General features: G+C 45.4%; 1 protein-coding gene across 2 annotated transcripts in view; it reads left to right on the top strand.

Annotated features, from left to right (window-relative positions):
- The window catches only part of Gpr156 (G protein-coupled receptor 156), a 92,787-nt gene that overhangs the window by 50,435 nt on the left and 26,498 nt on the right, over window positions 1-15,854 (top strand). Inside the window, exons 1-3 of one of the 2 annotated variants that reach the window (XM_039088048.2) lie at window positions 4,668-7,337; window positions 10,674-10,803; window positions 11,014-11,124. In XM_039088048.2, coding sequence (XP_038943976.1) covers window positions 7,180-7,337; window positions 10,674-10,803; window positions 11,014-11,124 — 399 coding nt within the window. In that variant the 5' untranslated portion in view covers window positions 4,668-7,179. Of the gene's footprint in view, window positions 1-4,667; window positions 7,338-10,673; window positions 10,804-11,013; window positions 11,125-15,854 lie in introns of those variants that run through there. The other variant, NM_153295.2, reaches the window with a different exon arrangement.

Genomic DNA, 15,854 nt, shown 5'->3' with positions numbered 1-15,854 from the left:
TTAGCCATCTCCATCTTCTTCTCCGTCTTCAACCCATTTCTCTGACTCTACCAAAAGGTCACTAAGTCAGATTCCTTGCCCAGGTCACTAAGTCAAGAAACTTCTAGCTGTCATGCACTGCAGCTTTTACAGATGAATTGACATTATTAACCATCTCCCTTTTCTCCCTTTCCTTCTTTTTTCTTTGGATTTTTGTTTTTAAACAGGCCCTCACTATGTAGCCCAGGAGAGCCTGGAACTCACAATGCCCCTGCTCCTGCCCCCCTTGTCTCGAGATGACAAGCATATGCCACTGTGCCTGGCTTCGTCCTTGTCTTGGGGAGGCTGTCCATTGCCGTGAAGAGATACCATATCCAAGGCAACTCTTAGAAAGGACAATCGGGGCTGGCTTACAGGTTCAGAGGTTCAGTCCATTATCACCATGGTGGGAAGCATGGCAGCATCCAGGAGATATGGGGCTGGAGGAGCCAAGAGTTCGACATCTTGATCTAAAGGTAGCCAGGAGGAGACTGACTTTTCTGCACTGGGCAGAGTTCAAGCTTAGGTGCATCAAAGCCCACCCACACAGTGACGCACTTCCTCTAGCAAGGCCAGACCTCCTCCAGTAAGGCCACACCTCCTAATAGTGCCACTTCCCGAGGGCCAAGCATAGTCCAACTGCCACAATTCTCTTTCCTGAACATTCTCTCTTTTTAATTTCTACCTTTTATGAAGTCCAGCTCTAGTGATCTGGAGAGATGGCTCAGTGGTTTAGCTGCTCTTCTAGAGGATCCAAAGTTTAGTTTCTAATACCTACCTCAAGCAATTCACAGCTCCTTGCAGCTCCAGCTCCAGGAGATCCAACACCTTCTTCTGGCTGTCACAGGCAGCACACCCATGTACACACACACACACACACACACACACACACACACACACACCCCACACACCTAAAAATAAAACATTTTTTAAAAATCCAGCTTTCCCTTTATGCTGCTTCCAACCATTCCAGAATTCAGTCTACCCACTTAATTTTCATGCTACCCCCCCTCGTTCCATCTCGATTTACATTTTTCCTGGGGGTGAGGGATTTGAGACAGGGTTTCCTCTGTGTAGGCTTGGCTGTCCTGGAACTCACTCTGTAGACCAGGTTGGCCTCGAACTCACAGAAGTCGTGCTGCTTCTACCTCCTGAGTACCGGGACTAAAGGCGTGCACCACTATGCCTGTCTTGGTTTACTTCATACACTACACCTTTTATCTTGAATGCTTCCTCTGCATATCCTCAGCCAGGACGCTCTCCAATCCCACAGTCTGACTTCACAGTTGCTATAAGGATTTTTCCATAGTTAATATAGATCCACTGACTAAAACCAGACATATCTAATCACTGGCCTTGTTCTCTTCCTTGCCATGTGTTTTCTATTTTGTTTATTAATAATGCCATTCATCCCTACCTACTTCTAGACTCCATCTCCCGTGTATACAGATAGTTGCTAAGTCTCAGCCATTTAACCTCTAGAATGTCTCCCAGATCTGTCTCTCATCATCCAGCTCCATTGTCTTAATTTGTTTTTGTGTTGGGCAGTTGCCATGGCCCCCAGTAGTTATAAGCATTTGCTCTTTCATTAGAACAACTTTAGAAACACAACATGGTTTTCCAACACAGACTATGGCTTGCCTACACAACTCCTCGGGTAAGTGCAAGGTTTATGGTAGTCTTGTTTTCGTGTTTGAGATAGGGTCTCACTATGTAGACCAGGCTAGCATTGAACACACAGAGATCTGTCTGCCTCTCTCCTGAGAGCTCGGACTGAATGCGAGCCCAGCTTGCATTTAAATGTTTGTATTTTGTTCGTAATATCCAATTCCCACATTTTCCCTAGCTGTGTTCTGTGTACATTTATCACTTGCTTGTATCAATTCTTTCCTTGTTTTATGACGTTTTCACACACACACACACACACACACACACACACACACACACACACACACACACACAGTCCTAGGCCAAAATCAGCAGAATCACTAGGACTTGTCTGAGATACAACCTCAGATCCAACCCCAGAATCTACTCAATCCCAAACTTCTGGGCATGATGAGGACCAGCAGTCTGCGCCTTAACAAGCTCTCCCATGATTCTTCTGGTCCTTCTCTGATGTAAGAACAACTCCAGTGAGTCACAGCCCCTCCAGCAATCTTCATATCCTTTGAACAATACTTATTTTAATCCAGAATCAGGCTATGTATCCTCCTCGCCCATGCTAATGTTTGAGTCTGGTACTGGTTTGTACTCAACATCTACCGTAATACCCGGCACTAAGAAGGTGATTGGTAAGAATTGAGTGTATTAGGGGCTGGGGAAATAGTGCAGTCACTAAAGTGCTTGCTGGGTACATGCTACACACATTTAAGAACTTTCACTCTCCAGAACCCGTGTTAAGCTATGCATGGTAGTTCTCATGGCTGTAGTTCTAGGACAATCTTATGGCGAGATGGAAGATGGAGTCATGAGAATCCCCAGAAGCCCGGGGGTCAACTAGCCTGCTGCCCAAAGCAGCCAGTGACAAAAAAGATCTGTCTGTAGACTTCGACTTTTCAAAACCTACTTTAATAAGGGTTCTTAAATGCTTGAACCTGCCTTCTAGTCTACCATCCATCACAGGTGGTGGAAAGGAAAGGTTAATAGGACGAAGGGGAATGTGGTCCTGTTTAGAAGTAGTATTTTGGGGCAATTCCAATCTTTGTCATCAGGATATCAGCAGTTCAGTTCACTCAAATCGACAGCAGGAGCTCGACCCAACACTGTTCACAAATTAGCAATGGGGCAGTTCAATCCAGAGCTGTGAGACTCCGCCAATCTGCCTGAGTCTATAGAAATGGCAAGAAGCTGCCGGACTATCACAAAGAGCATTCTTTGGTGCATTTCACAACAAATGATAATCAGGGAACAAGGCAAGGTGAACAAACGCCATAGCATCCTCAGGGAAGACCGGCATCAGCAAAGTTCAACTAAGACCAGCAAAGAGTGGCAAGTCAAACCAATGCCAGGGCCTCGTCCACTGCCTGTTGGGTTATACTTATACCCTTTCCAAACATCCTGTGTCCTCTCAAGCATCTGCTCCAGTAAAATATCACGTGCCCTTTTTCCGAGCAGCTCTCAGAAAAAAACCATGTGTCTGTTCTCTGCAAAACATCCTCTCAGAAGACAGTGTCCAGAGAAACATCCCATGATATAACTGAGTCTCCAAAGAAACCAGAAGTTTCCACTTTACCTGTCTCAGACAAGGAAGAGGGAGAAAGTGGACATTTGTGGTTGTCCTCTCCACATGCTTACCCACACCCATACATGTGAACACTCACACACACAGATATACACACATATGCACATACAAACACACACATACACACATATACACACAAATACACACATACACACATATGCACACACAAATACACACAGATATACACACATACACACATATGCACACACAAATACACACAGATATACACACATAAGTACACACAAACACACTGCACACATACACACACAGATGTATACACATATACGCACACACACACACACACACACACACACAATCAGTTGTTTCTTTTTCATCAGCTTGCAGGACAGAAAGTATAATTCCTTTCTGTCACGATGCAGAGCCAACACCACAAGGCCATCACTGGGGCCAAGGCTTAGAGACATGAGACAATAGCAGAAACCGAGAACCAAAAGCCAGCTGCAACAGGAATTCAGCCTGGAGTCAAGCCAGTGAGTAAAATCAGGAGGTATAATGGGAAACCAGCCATCGTCCTAGATCTAAGCCAGCAATGGGTTCTGAAGACAGGGGAGTCCCTGGAAAGAGCACCACAGTCTGAGTGTGCCTCAGGAAGCTGAGTGGTCCTCTCTGTTGCTCTTGCCGCCCCTGCTAGACAAACAGGGCCTTAGGAGAGGCGGCTGAAAACCCGTGACCTACTAATACTATTACAGCATGTTAGCAACCAGGGTCAGAAAGGCCTCTAGAAAGGGTTCATTAATCAGGGATGTTTGAGCAGGGTCCTGGGAAGCTAGGATCATTTCCGGGAATAAATCAGAGTCAGAATCTGGGCCAGCATTATCCCCAGCTGGTGGAAGTCTGTCCACATGCAAGTCTTTTCCTGTTGAAACGAGAGTAAGGGCCAGGTGTGAGTCTCAGGGCCCTGGGACTCCAATCCTTCCCTGGACAACGGGTGGGGGCAGAGCAGAGGGGAGCAAGCTCCACCGTTCTCTTCTTTCTCATTTTTCCAAGCCCTGAACCCCTAATGCCCATCTAAACCTAATGGTTCAGTAATTTAACAGACATTCAATAAGGTTATAAGATACTACTTAAAGAGCCAAAATGAAGGTGCTCATGGGTACAAAGCCAGGCCAGACTCAGCCCTGCCGTCATAAATTCCCAGAATCTGGCTTGATACAGAGCCATTCTTGAAAGTGTTCATGAATTCAGCGTTGCTCAAAGATTCCCAGACAGCCCAGCCCAACATTCTCCTGCCGTAATAAACCTCAAAACTGTACAGAGAGAAACAAGGGAGGATTTGCAAGCCACCTGGGAGCTGGCGCCCTGTGATTGGACACTTCCGATGGCCAACTGGGCCGTCTGTGTTTTTTTGTCCTACTTAGAGCCAGGGCGGCTGCTCTGGCTTTTTTTTTTTTTTTTTTTTTTTGGAAGTGCTACAAGAGTCTTGCTAGAAGTCTCTACAGCTGCAGTGGGAAGGAGAACAGAAGTTGAAATCTCTACCTGAGCAATTTGCTACCCGTGTGGAACTGGAACCCTCAGCTGGGAGAGAAAAGGGGACTTTTTTCCCTCCCATGTGTCTATTGTCCCCCCTCGCCGTTTAAAAGCGCGTTGTTGGAAATATTTTTCAGTTGTGCGAGACTGGAAATACACGCTCAGGGATTCATTTTTTTAAAAAATCAATATCAAAGGCGACATAATACTCCTCCGTAAAGCAGGCTTCCTTGATGAGATCCTTCTGCTTTTCCTTTCTGCTCATTAGTGTCACATTGTCAGTGCGCCTGTCATTACTGTCCTTTGCCTGAGCCGGCACAATGAGGTAACAGGCATTTGCTCTGGAATGGGAATCTAAGTTTCCATCTTTTAAAATGCTCACAAGGATGCAGCCCTGAATTGATACTCCATTATGTTCGTAGCCCAGGAGAGCTATGAATTCTGAAATATGGATGCCTCAAACCTATTTGTATTTTCATATATTAAATTTATATAGCGTATATTCTAGATAGCTCAGCGGGTAATGGCACTTGCCACTAAGCTGGACGCTCTGAGGTCAATCAATCCCCAGGACCCACGGGGTGGAAGGACAGAATCAATTCCTGGGAGTTGTCCTCTGAACTCTACATGTATGACATGGTACACGGATGCCAATACACACATACAGAAATGTAATTCTAAAAAATTTAAATCCATATATTCTCATATGCCTGCGTGTTAAATAGCCCTAGATTCTGAAAAATAGCTGTCGGGATTGAATTAAATTTTTATTCTATTTTACAAGAGGAATCAGAAAAGTATCTTTGTAGTGAAAAAGTTAAAACCCAGGGACATGGTGGCCTCACGAGCTGAGGGGAGAGGTTTAACTCATTTGCTTTGCGATTTCCACTTCTAAATGCTTCGATAGGTTCCTACTCAGGACTTAATGTTTGACACAAAATGACCATTAATGAGAAGTGAAGCCATAGGACACTGAGACCATCAGCTAAAGAGAATCTGGGGCCAGGATATTTGGCAAGTTTTCTTTTGTGCTTAATAACTAAAGCTTATGTTTGGATGATCAGTTGATTGGGCTATAAAATCCACATCTCTGGAATCCAGGTCAGTCTGTTCTTACCGGCTAAGGAAGTGAGGCAGAAATGCACGTGACGGGCTTGCTGATAAGCCAGCAGCAGGAGAAAGACTCCGTGGCTCAAATGATTTGAAAGGGACAGAGCTGGAGGGGATCTTAGGTCTAGTTGGGTTTAAACACTGCTAACCATTTAGTTATTCTGTAACCCTGTCCTTCTGGGTCCTTTATAGCTCCAGTGATTTTAGGTCCAAAATGACATGCTGGTGGGTGGAAATTTTGCTCTCTCCAGATTAAAATAAATCTGTGCGAGCACTGAGGACTACAGAAAAGCAGTTGAGCTTAGAGAGGCCAGGCCCACCCAGCACTCAAGGCTTCAGGATATAAAAGAAGTTACACATCCCCTGCCCAGCTGCAAACAGCTGGACAGTCCAAGGCGAGCAGGTTTTCTGAAGCCAGGGAGAGCACTGTGTGCTGTTCACTTCCATCACTAACAGCCACTGAGTTAGGAAGCTGTGTGGTCAAAAGGTGAGGTCTGCTTCACAGTGCTGAGTCACATGACCTGGGAGGCGTTAGACAAAAGCACTTCCTAGGGAGAACTTTCTGGGAAGGATTTAATCAATGGGAAAGAGCCTTCAGAGCAACCTGATCTCATTGGAGACAAGTGAACGTATGTGCACAATCATATGTGAATGAATACTCCCACAGACCCTGCGGTTTCCTAGAAACAGAGAGCGGGAGAGCACAGAGCTTTCACAAACACCCTGTTAGGAGGAAAGCCCAGGAGAAGCTCACCCACACAACAAGACTCCTCAGTGAGGACTTAGCTCCGTCCAAGCCCATAGTGTGCAGAAACTCACAGCCCACAGAGCCTCCAAATTAACCAGTCTTTCTGTGTGCAGTAACTTCAGGGAAGTCTCAGCCATTCCAGACAAGTCCAGAGAGACACCCAGAAGACAGTTCTATTACCCAGCAGATCTCCTTGTCTAACACAGGGTCATTAAGCCAGATCATGACCCCTTCTGGTCTCTGGCACTTTGGCGATCACCTGCAAGGGGCTTATAGTCCCCTTAGAGAAGCAAGTTCCAGGGCAGACGCTGGGAGAGCAACTGAGAGGCTATTTCAAGGAAGACTTTGGTCAGTTGGTGGCAGTAGAGGTAGAGAAGAAGCAGTTCTGCTGTCTTTCAAGAATAGAACCAATGAGATTTCATGACAGATTGAATGTGGGAAGTAAGAGTCAACAATGATGCCAAGGTTTTCGGCTCGAGCAAACAGAAAGTTGCAGTCCTGGAGTTCTCATGCTGAACTGGAGATGGATGGTGGAGGAACAGCTTTCGGAAGACAAGGAGTTAAGTTTTGAATGGACTGTGCTTTAAAGTTTAAAAAAAAAAAATCAGGGGTGGTGGTAACACCTTTGATCCCAGCACTGGGCAGGCAGAGGCAGAGACCTGTGAATCTCTGTGAGTTCGATTCCAGCCTGGAATACATAGCAAGTTCCGGAACAGTCAGGGATACACGGTGAGTACCTACCTAAAGTCAGGGGTTCGGGGTGGGGAGAGCACATTCATGTTTAAGATTCCTGGAGGTAGACCTATTTCAGATGACGAGACACAGGATTCAGAGACCCTGGAGTGAAATAAAGTGAAATTCTTGTGGTTAAAGGATCTTGAGCTCAGGAAGTTGAAAGGTCATCGATCTCTCTGGGTGGTCCTCAGAGGAGGCTAGGGCGGGATGAAGAGGCAGGGGAAGGCAGAGCTGAAGCACAGACGCTAACACTAGTATTAGTTCAAGGTCTGTAGAATTCCAATTGATTAACTGGAACATTAGAAACGGGCCAGAACAGCAAACAGATCAGATCCACCCACACCCACCCAGTATGAAAAAGCTGCAGTTTATAAACCCATTATAGCATAGATCGAAAGCAGTGGACTGAATGGGAAATTCAACCAGTCCTCAAAGTCGGAGCCTTTACTGTTTCCCAGTAGAGCTGTGAATGGCCCCTACACTGTGTTTAGGTGTGTCAAACCTCAGGGACAGGGCTGGAGCGATAGCTCAGTGATTAAGGTCATGCACTACTCGCTACCATTCCAGAGGCTCTGGGTTCAATTCCCAGCACCCATATGGTTCACAACCATCTGTAACTCCAGTTCCAGGCAATCTAACATCTGTTTCTGCCTTCTGAGGGCAGCAGGCAGGCAGAGACGTATCTGCAGGCCAAACGCTCACAGAACGAACCTACTTCATGCTAGCTGGCATCGTATCAACTCAGGAGGTGTCTTATAAGGCAGGTCCCATGACACCGTAAGGAACGTTTCCTTCTAGCTTGGCCATAGGTCACCAGGATGTACCCCTACCCCTTGCTCTCCCCAACTGCTTCTAAATTCAGTAACTCCAAGTCCCCTATCCTAGCTCAGAGGCCAATGTGAGAGTTGGAGGATGTCACAAGCGTTGGATTCCTGGGGTGACCATACAGGATTAAACAAGTTCCGAGGATGTTTATTTACATGTACTGATGCTGTACTGGAGAACAGAAAAATTGAAGAAGTAAATTGAGAAAGCCCTTGCCTCCCATTTCCAGTCAGTAAATGAAGAGGAAGAGAAAAGTGAGATCCTTATATAATCCTTTGAGAGAGAGAGAGAGAGAGAGAGAGAGAGAGAGAGAGAGAGAGAGAGAGAGAGAGATTGTTATATAATCTTCATTAAAAAGAAAACCAGTGACCCAGTCTGGACTTCTAACTCTTCATACTTGGAACACAAGTCTTATCACTATAGTTAAGTATCGAAATATTTGAAATCTCCTGGCTTTGTGAAAACTTCTGCGTGTGTTTGTGGGTGAATGAAAGCCATATTGTAGGTTTCACCATTTAGTTCAGTAGAAAAGTAAGATGACACAGTGGCTGAATGCCTCCCACCATGGCACTGGCAGTCCCCAGACAAGTCATTCACCTGCTGGATTGGAGCTGATTGGCATCAAAGTGCCTCCCCAGGTGTGCACTCAGCCAAACAAAACAGCTAATCACCTCCTATTCATTTTTTATGGAGATATTGTCAGTAAAACTTCTCTAGAGAAATACCAAAAATATGCATCTGGGTCGGTTTAGGTGGACAATGGGCTCACACCAGTGCTTGTGATCTGAACACCTAGAAAAACGCCTGTTTCCTCAAAACAACTATATTGGGCTCTTCTTCACTAAATCAGAAAGGGGAAGAATTCCAAATCAGGACTCGTGCAATATGGGATCATGCAAATGAGACCTAGTTGTGGTGTTCAAATCAAGTAGGTGCCGTGAAGAGCGGAGCCGGAGAGCTACCCATTGTAGGATGATGTCATTATGCAGCCAGGCGGGTCCAGCCTATCATTGGATGAGAAGAAAGGGTAGGCGGGGAAAGTCTAGGAAGGAGGAGGAGGAGGAGGAGCGAGAGGAATCAAGATGGAGACAGGATGGTCTAGATCCAGGTGGGCTAGGTCAGTTTTATCTTTTTATTTTAATTTAGCAATTAGACTCACGTGTTAATTTCTCGACCCACAACACATCCACACAATATATTCACTGCCAATTAGTAAAGATATAAACCGCCCACCTAGACGAGATAAAATTGACCTAGTCCACCTACCCTTCCTTCTCATCCAATGATGGGCTGAACCCGCCTTGCTGCCCAATGACATCATCCTACAACCCACCAGTGATGTAGACAGAACAAATGCGCGGCTGTAAGGCCTTGGCTGGTACGCTGTAAAGAAGGGACATCAGATAGTCCCAGCTTCTGTGTAGGAGTCTGGGAAAGGCAAATGGAAAAGAGCCTTGATATGCAGAAGCTAACCCACCGGCAATGCCACAGAGAAACCCCGGTTTACCTAACCGTTCGGTTTAATAATCCGCGTCCTGAACTTAGCTGGTGCCCACAGTTTGAAAGCCCAGTTAGCCACACTCCCCTCCAGTCTTCTGCTGCCCGCTAGCTTCGTTTTGCTCTCCTCCTGGGAAAGATGCTACCTTCATCCCCTGCTCTTGACCTCTGCATCCTCTTTTCAGTCAAACAAGGAAAGAAAAGCAATTTACACGTCTAATAAATGGTGTATGTGAAGACTCCCCACCGCTCCCCTGATACTAGTTTCCCTTACTGCTCAATTCTGCAAGCCCCACCCTGTCGCCCGATGTAATTGCACTGACATGACATTTACATACGCGGACGTGACCCTTAACAGCCCTAAAGTTCACTGACAACTCTTCTCCGTTTTTTTGTTTGTTTGTTTGTTTTTGTTTTGTTTGTTTGTTTGTTTGTTTTTCGGAGCTGGGGACCAAACCCAGGGCCTTGCGCTTGGTAGGCAAGCGCTCTACCACTGAGCTAAATCCCCAACCTTAAATGGCTTTTTTAATTAGCAACGTTGACACATGTCTGCAATCCCACACAGGGGGTGGTTAAGGTAAAAGGTTCAAGGCCAGCCAGGGCTACGTTAGGCCCTATCTCAAAAAAGCCAAAACGGTGTAAAACAAAACAGGACTTAGTTATGTTATAGTATGATATGCTATTTTGGTTTTTCAAGTCAGGGTTTCTCTACGTCTCCTTGGCTATCCTGGAACTCACTCTATATGTCAGGCTGGCCTCAAACTCTCAGAAATCCCCTTGCCTCTGCCTCCCGAGTGCTGGGATCAAAGTCGTGCAACGCCACCTCCTGGCCTGGAATTAGTTATTTTAAATGAATATAAATGAACCATAAGCTTTTCAGAGGACAGCAAAGAGTCTCTTCCCATTGACTCCTGGTTCCGGGACTGCAGTGGGGATTGTCCTGGGAAAGAAATATTACTCTGGCACTCGCAGTGGCCTGGCTATGTCCTTCTTCCTATGCCCACCTAGGATTGTGAAGATGTCCAGCCCCAATCTGAACATTGTGACCTTGCTGGGCAGTTGTCTGACCTACAGCAGCGCTTACCTTTTCGGGATTCAGGACGCTCTTGTGGGGAGTTCAGTGGAAGCTCTCATTCAGGTAGGTAACATTTTGGGATTTTGTTTTGGACACTCTGTTGAATTTTGACAATGTTTCGTGCTCACAGCTCTTCCCAAGATTGATAGTTCTGTATCCAGGTTAAGGACCTATTCCCTGAGGGCCACTTGCTGCCCCGTGTCCTCTGTGGGCCTGAGACATTGCCGATGGATGAGGCTAGTGACTCCCATTTCTGCCCTCTTCCACTTGCAGACGAGACTGTCCTTGCTGTGCATCGGGACGACCCTGGTGTTTGGCCCTATTCTGGGGAAGAGCTGGCGACTCTACAAAGTGTTTACCCAGAGAGTCCCGGACAAGAGAGTGGTAAGTTGGTTGCCGGAACACAGTGCGGGTCACACTAGGAGCTCCACAGCGGCTGGGAACTGGGGAAGTTAGTGCAGATCTCTGAGTGGACTGTAGCATGCCTGAGAGTCTAGCTCCTTCATTCAATCCTTCCAGGGACACAGCTTCGTAAAGCCCCAGACTTACTGGGCTGAGAATGAATGCTGCTGTGACCTAAGTCTTTCAACACGGACTGCTTTTGGGTACTCGAACCCCCAGGCTCCATGGGAACCTGTGAGCTGGCCAATACCTGACACAGTGGGAGGGAAAACTAGACGCCCAGAGAGACTGACTCTTGACACAGACTGGGAGCTGCCGTGAGAGAAGAGCACAGAGAAGCTGTAGCAAGAAGCACAGTCATCCCCCTCCCTAGAGTTCAGACAATCCTCTGCACCGAGAGGGACATAGCTAAAGCAGTGAGCAAAAAAAAGTGAACTCAGTGGGTAGAATTGGCTCTGGGGGCCATGCAGCAGCCGAGTCACCTGCAACTTTAATCCCAGCATTTGGGAGGCAGAGGCAGGTGGATCTCTGAGTTCAAGCTGGGTTTGTGGCACCCGTGTTGGACATGTGCATGCATCCGCACACATACACAGAATTTAAACTAAAAATAAACCTTTAAAAAAAACAAATTTTAGACATATGTATTTTTTTTTTATGTGTTTGAGTGTTTGGCCTGCGGTTTGTATGTGCTCCCAGAGTGCCTGGGACCAAGGAGGTAAGAACAGGGCATCAGATCCCTCAGAATTGGAGTTTACAGATTGTCGTGAGCCACCCTGTGGGTGCTGAGAACCACATCTTTGTCCTCTGCAAGAGCAGCAGGTGCTCTTAACCACTGAGCTCTTAACCAACTCCTAAAAATAAATCTTAAAACAAAAAAAAAAAAAAGGTTCCCCCCAAGCAGTGGCTATGCACACCTTTAATCCTAGCACTCTGGAGGCAGAGGCAGATGGCCCTTTGAGATTGAAGATAGCCTGGTCTACAGAGTAAGTTCCAGGACAGCCAGGTCTCTGCAGAGAAAGCCTGTCTTAAAAAAAAAAAAAAACCAACAAAGAAAAAACTTGTTACTTGGGACATAGTTCCCGCTAGGAACCATACAGTGGATATTCTTGTCTAGTCTGGTTTATTTTATTTGTGTAATTATATTGAATGTAATTACTTGTTCGTGTTGCTGTGTACATTAATCATTTATCTGTTCACCCATTGATGGAGTTTGGAACTAACAGAGAAAGATGGTGTGAACATTCCTGCACACAACTTTGTAAAGCGCCATGCTTCTGCTTCTCTTTGATAAAAACCTGAGTGTGGAATGGGTGGCTCATATGGCGAGCGTGTGTATCTTCGTTTTGTTTGTTTTCGAGGCAAGGTCTCAGTATGTAGCCTTGGCACGCACTATGTGTTCCCTGGCTGGCCTTGAATTCGAAGAGCTCTTCCTGCCCCTGCATCCTGAGCACTGGGATTACAGGTGTGGTCCAGCATCTATAATGAGGTCCCATGCTAACTTATTCTTTGTGCATTGTACTTTGGATATTAAGTCTAAGAAATGGTTGCTGAATTAATGGTACCAATTTTTTTCTCCTGGATTTACTTCTAGAAATGTTACAGCTTGTGTGAGTGTGTGTGTGTGTGTGTGTGTGTGTGTGTGTGTGTGTGTGTGTGTGTCAGAATGGGTATGGTCCTCTCCTTTCACCATTTGGGACCTGGGGATCAGCGCTCAGGTCATCAGATTTGAGGAAAAGCAGTTTTACCTGCCAAGCCATCTCACCAGCTCTCAAATTAGTTCTTAAATTGGTTTCTCAATCTGCATCAAAATCATGTTGGGATTATGATTGAAGACGTACGGAAACTAAGATCAAATGATGATTTGATTCCTTAATGCTGGTTAACAATGTTGGTTGTTGACTAATGACTACTGTACATTTCTCCAGGTATTTAGATTTTCATTAATTTATCTTGGTATAGATCTTTCACATATCTTACCAGATGTACTACCCTTTAAGTTGTTATATATTCTATTGTTTTTGTGAATTACACTTTTAAGTTGGTGTTCTAGTTAGGGTTTCATTGCTCTGAAGAGATAACATGACCAAGGCAAACTCTTACAAAGGAAAACATTTAATTCGAGCTGGGTTACAGTTTCAAAAGTTCAGTCCTTTATCACCATTGTGAGCACAGCAACGTCCAGGCAGACGTGATGCTGGAAAAGCTGAGAGTCCTATATCTTAATCCAAAGGCAGCAGAAGGGAACCGTCTTAGGCAGGCAGCCAGGAGGAACCTGGACTTCTACACTGGACAGAGCTTAAGTATAGGAGACCTCAAAGCCACCTCCCTTCCAGCCTCCAGTGGCACATTTCTTACAAGTCCACAAGTACTCCAACAAGACCACACCTCCTAATAGTGCCACTCTCTATGGGCCAACCATTCAAATACATGAATCTATGGGGGCCAAACCTATTCAAACCACCACATTCCACTCCCTGGCCCCCATAGTCTTGTAACCAAGATGCATTTAGTCTAACTTCAAAAGTTCCCATAGTCTATCATAGTCTGAACGATGTTTAAAAGTCCAAAGTTCAAAGTCTCTTCTGAGATTCATGTAATCTCTTAACTGTAGTCCACTATAAAATCAAAAAGCAAATCGCATAGTCCAACATCATAGGATATACATTATCATTCCATTATCATTCATAGTTATGAAACATTGGACCAAAGCAAGACCAAAAACCCGCTGGGCAAACTCCAAACCCTGTGTCTCCATGTCTGATGTCCAACTCCTTTCAGCTTTATTGATTTCAATGAAATTCTTTCTCTTGTGCTGGTTCCACTCCCTGGTAGCAGCTTTCTTCAGCAGGTATGCCCCAGCTTTGGCATCTCTAGAATCTTGGGGTCTCCAAGGCAACTTAAATTTCACAGCTTTTTGTTCTAATATCTGGGTTCCACACATGATCTTCTGGGCTCCTCCGAGGGGCTTGGGTCACTTGTCCAGCTCTGCCCTCTGTAGCCCTGTAGGCTCTGGCTGCTGCTGTTCTTGGTGGTCATCCCATGGTACTAGCATCTCAATATGATAGCATCTTCCACTGCACCTGGGCTGTACGTTCACCAATAGCCTCTCACAGGCTCTCTTCATGGTGCCAAGCCCCTACTTCTTTGCATGACCCCTTCAATCTTGGGCCTTCAGCTATCACTGAAGCTACATTTTCACCAATGACCTTCCATGGTCTCCCACAGTGCCAAGCCTCAGCTGCTGTCCATGACACCTTCATGTCTTCAAAGCCAGTACCACCTGGGTGATTCTTACACATTACCAAGTCTGGTTGCCAGCGTGATATTTATCTCTGGAACACAGCTTCTTTGTGCTCTCAGAAAATACTTCCCAGAAGATTTCACCTCAGTAATGCTGGTCTCTTCTTAATCACTACTAATTTCTTAGCTCCAGCTGACCAGCATCAATTGTCCCAGTAACCCCTTCTATGCTTGATTCTAAATCCAGAGTCATATGGCTGAAGTTGCTGAGTTCCGTTGCTTGCTGGGGCTAGAACATGGCCCCTTGTTCTATTACGTTATCACCACCTTTCTGTTTTGAATGATTTCCTTCACTGCCTAAGCTTGGCTGTCCTGGAACTTGCTCTGTAGACTGACCTTGAACTCAGATTTGCATGCCTCTGTCTCCTGAATCCTGAGATTAAAAGCATTTACCACCACCACCTTGGAGCTTTTCTTTAATTCCTTTTCACAAGATCTTTATGAGCCCGGCCACAATGCCTCAAGCTCTGGATCACAGGTGTGGCCTCCCTTTCTGGATTGCAGTTAATTACAGATATAATTACAGCCAACTGAGAATAGCCAACACAATCCATCCTTTATCAACCTGACACGCAATCCTATTTCCTTATGTCCAAATGAAAACAATAACCAAGTCACAATAACACCAAACAGGATATAACTATCCCTTGTTCCACTGCAAATGCATAAACAATAAACTTAACTGGGTGGGATCTTGCCCCAAAGTCACCACTCCCTTAATTTCATTTAAGGTCCTTGAACACAGGAAGTAGCTCCATTCTTCTTCCTGGTGCCCTTTTAATATTTGAACCATACATCTTGTATTTTTGCTTTCTAAGCTTGTTATGCTGGATCAAAATGCTCCTCATAAGAGTGACCCAACCACAGGGCAGCATCTAAACCAGGTTGTTTGGAGATTTCCTTTGCCGATGCCATTAACCTAAGTCTCTTCACCTTAGCCTCAGGCAGACTCTGCAGGGAAGGGTGAAAGGCAGCCACATTCTTCACCAAAATATCACAAGAACAATCTCTAGGCAACATACTAAAACTCTTCTCTGGAACCTCTTAAGCCAGGCTCCCACAGTTCAAATCACCCTCAGTAACACTGTCTGATATGTTCCTGTTAGTATGGCCCATTAAGTTCTGCTGAAATTATACCACTGCTTTCCTAATCCAAAGATCTAAACACATTCATCCAAATTAGAAAAACAACAATAACAATGACAAAAAAAAATCCCTTTAGATCTGTCATAGTAATACCTCTTGGTCCCCAAAATCTACATTCCTCCAAACAAAAACATGGTCAGGCCTTTCACAACAATACCCCAATCCCTGGTACCAACTTCTGTCTTAGTTAGGGTTTTATGGCTGTGAAGAGACACCATGACCAAGGCAACTCTTATAAAGGCAAACATTTAGTTGGGGCTGGCTCA

The sequence above is a fragment of the Rattus norvegicus genome, chromosome 11, assembly GCF_036323735.1.
Source record: "Rattus norvegicus strain BN/NHsdMcwi chromosome 11, GRCr8, whole genome shotgun sequence".
Lineage (NCBI taxonomy): Eukaryota > Metazoa > Chordata > Mammalia > Rodentia > Muridae > Rattus > Rattus norvegicus.
This window is presented reverse-complemented; position numbering and strand designations above follow the sequence as displayed.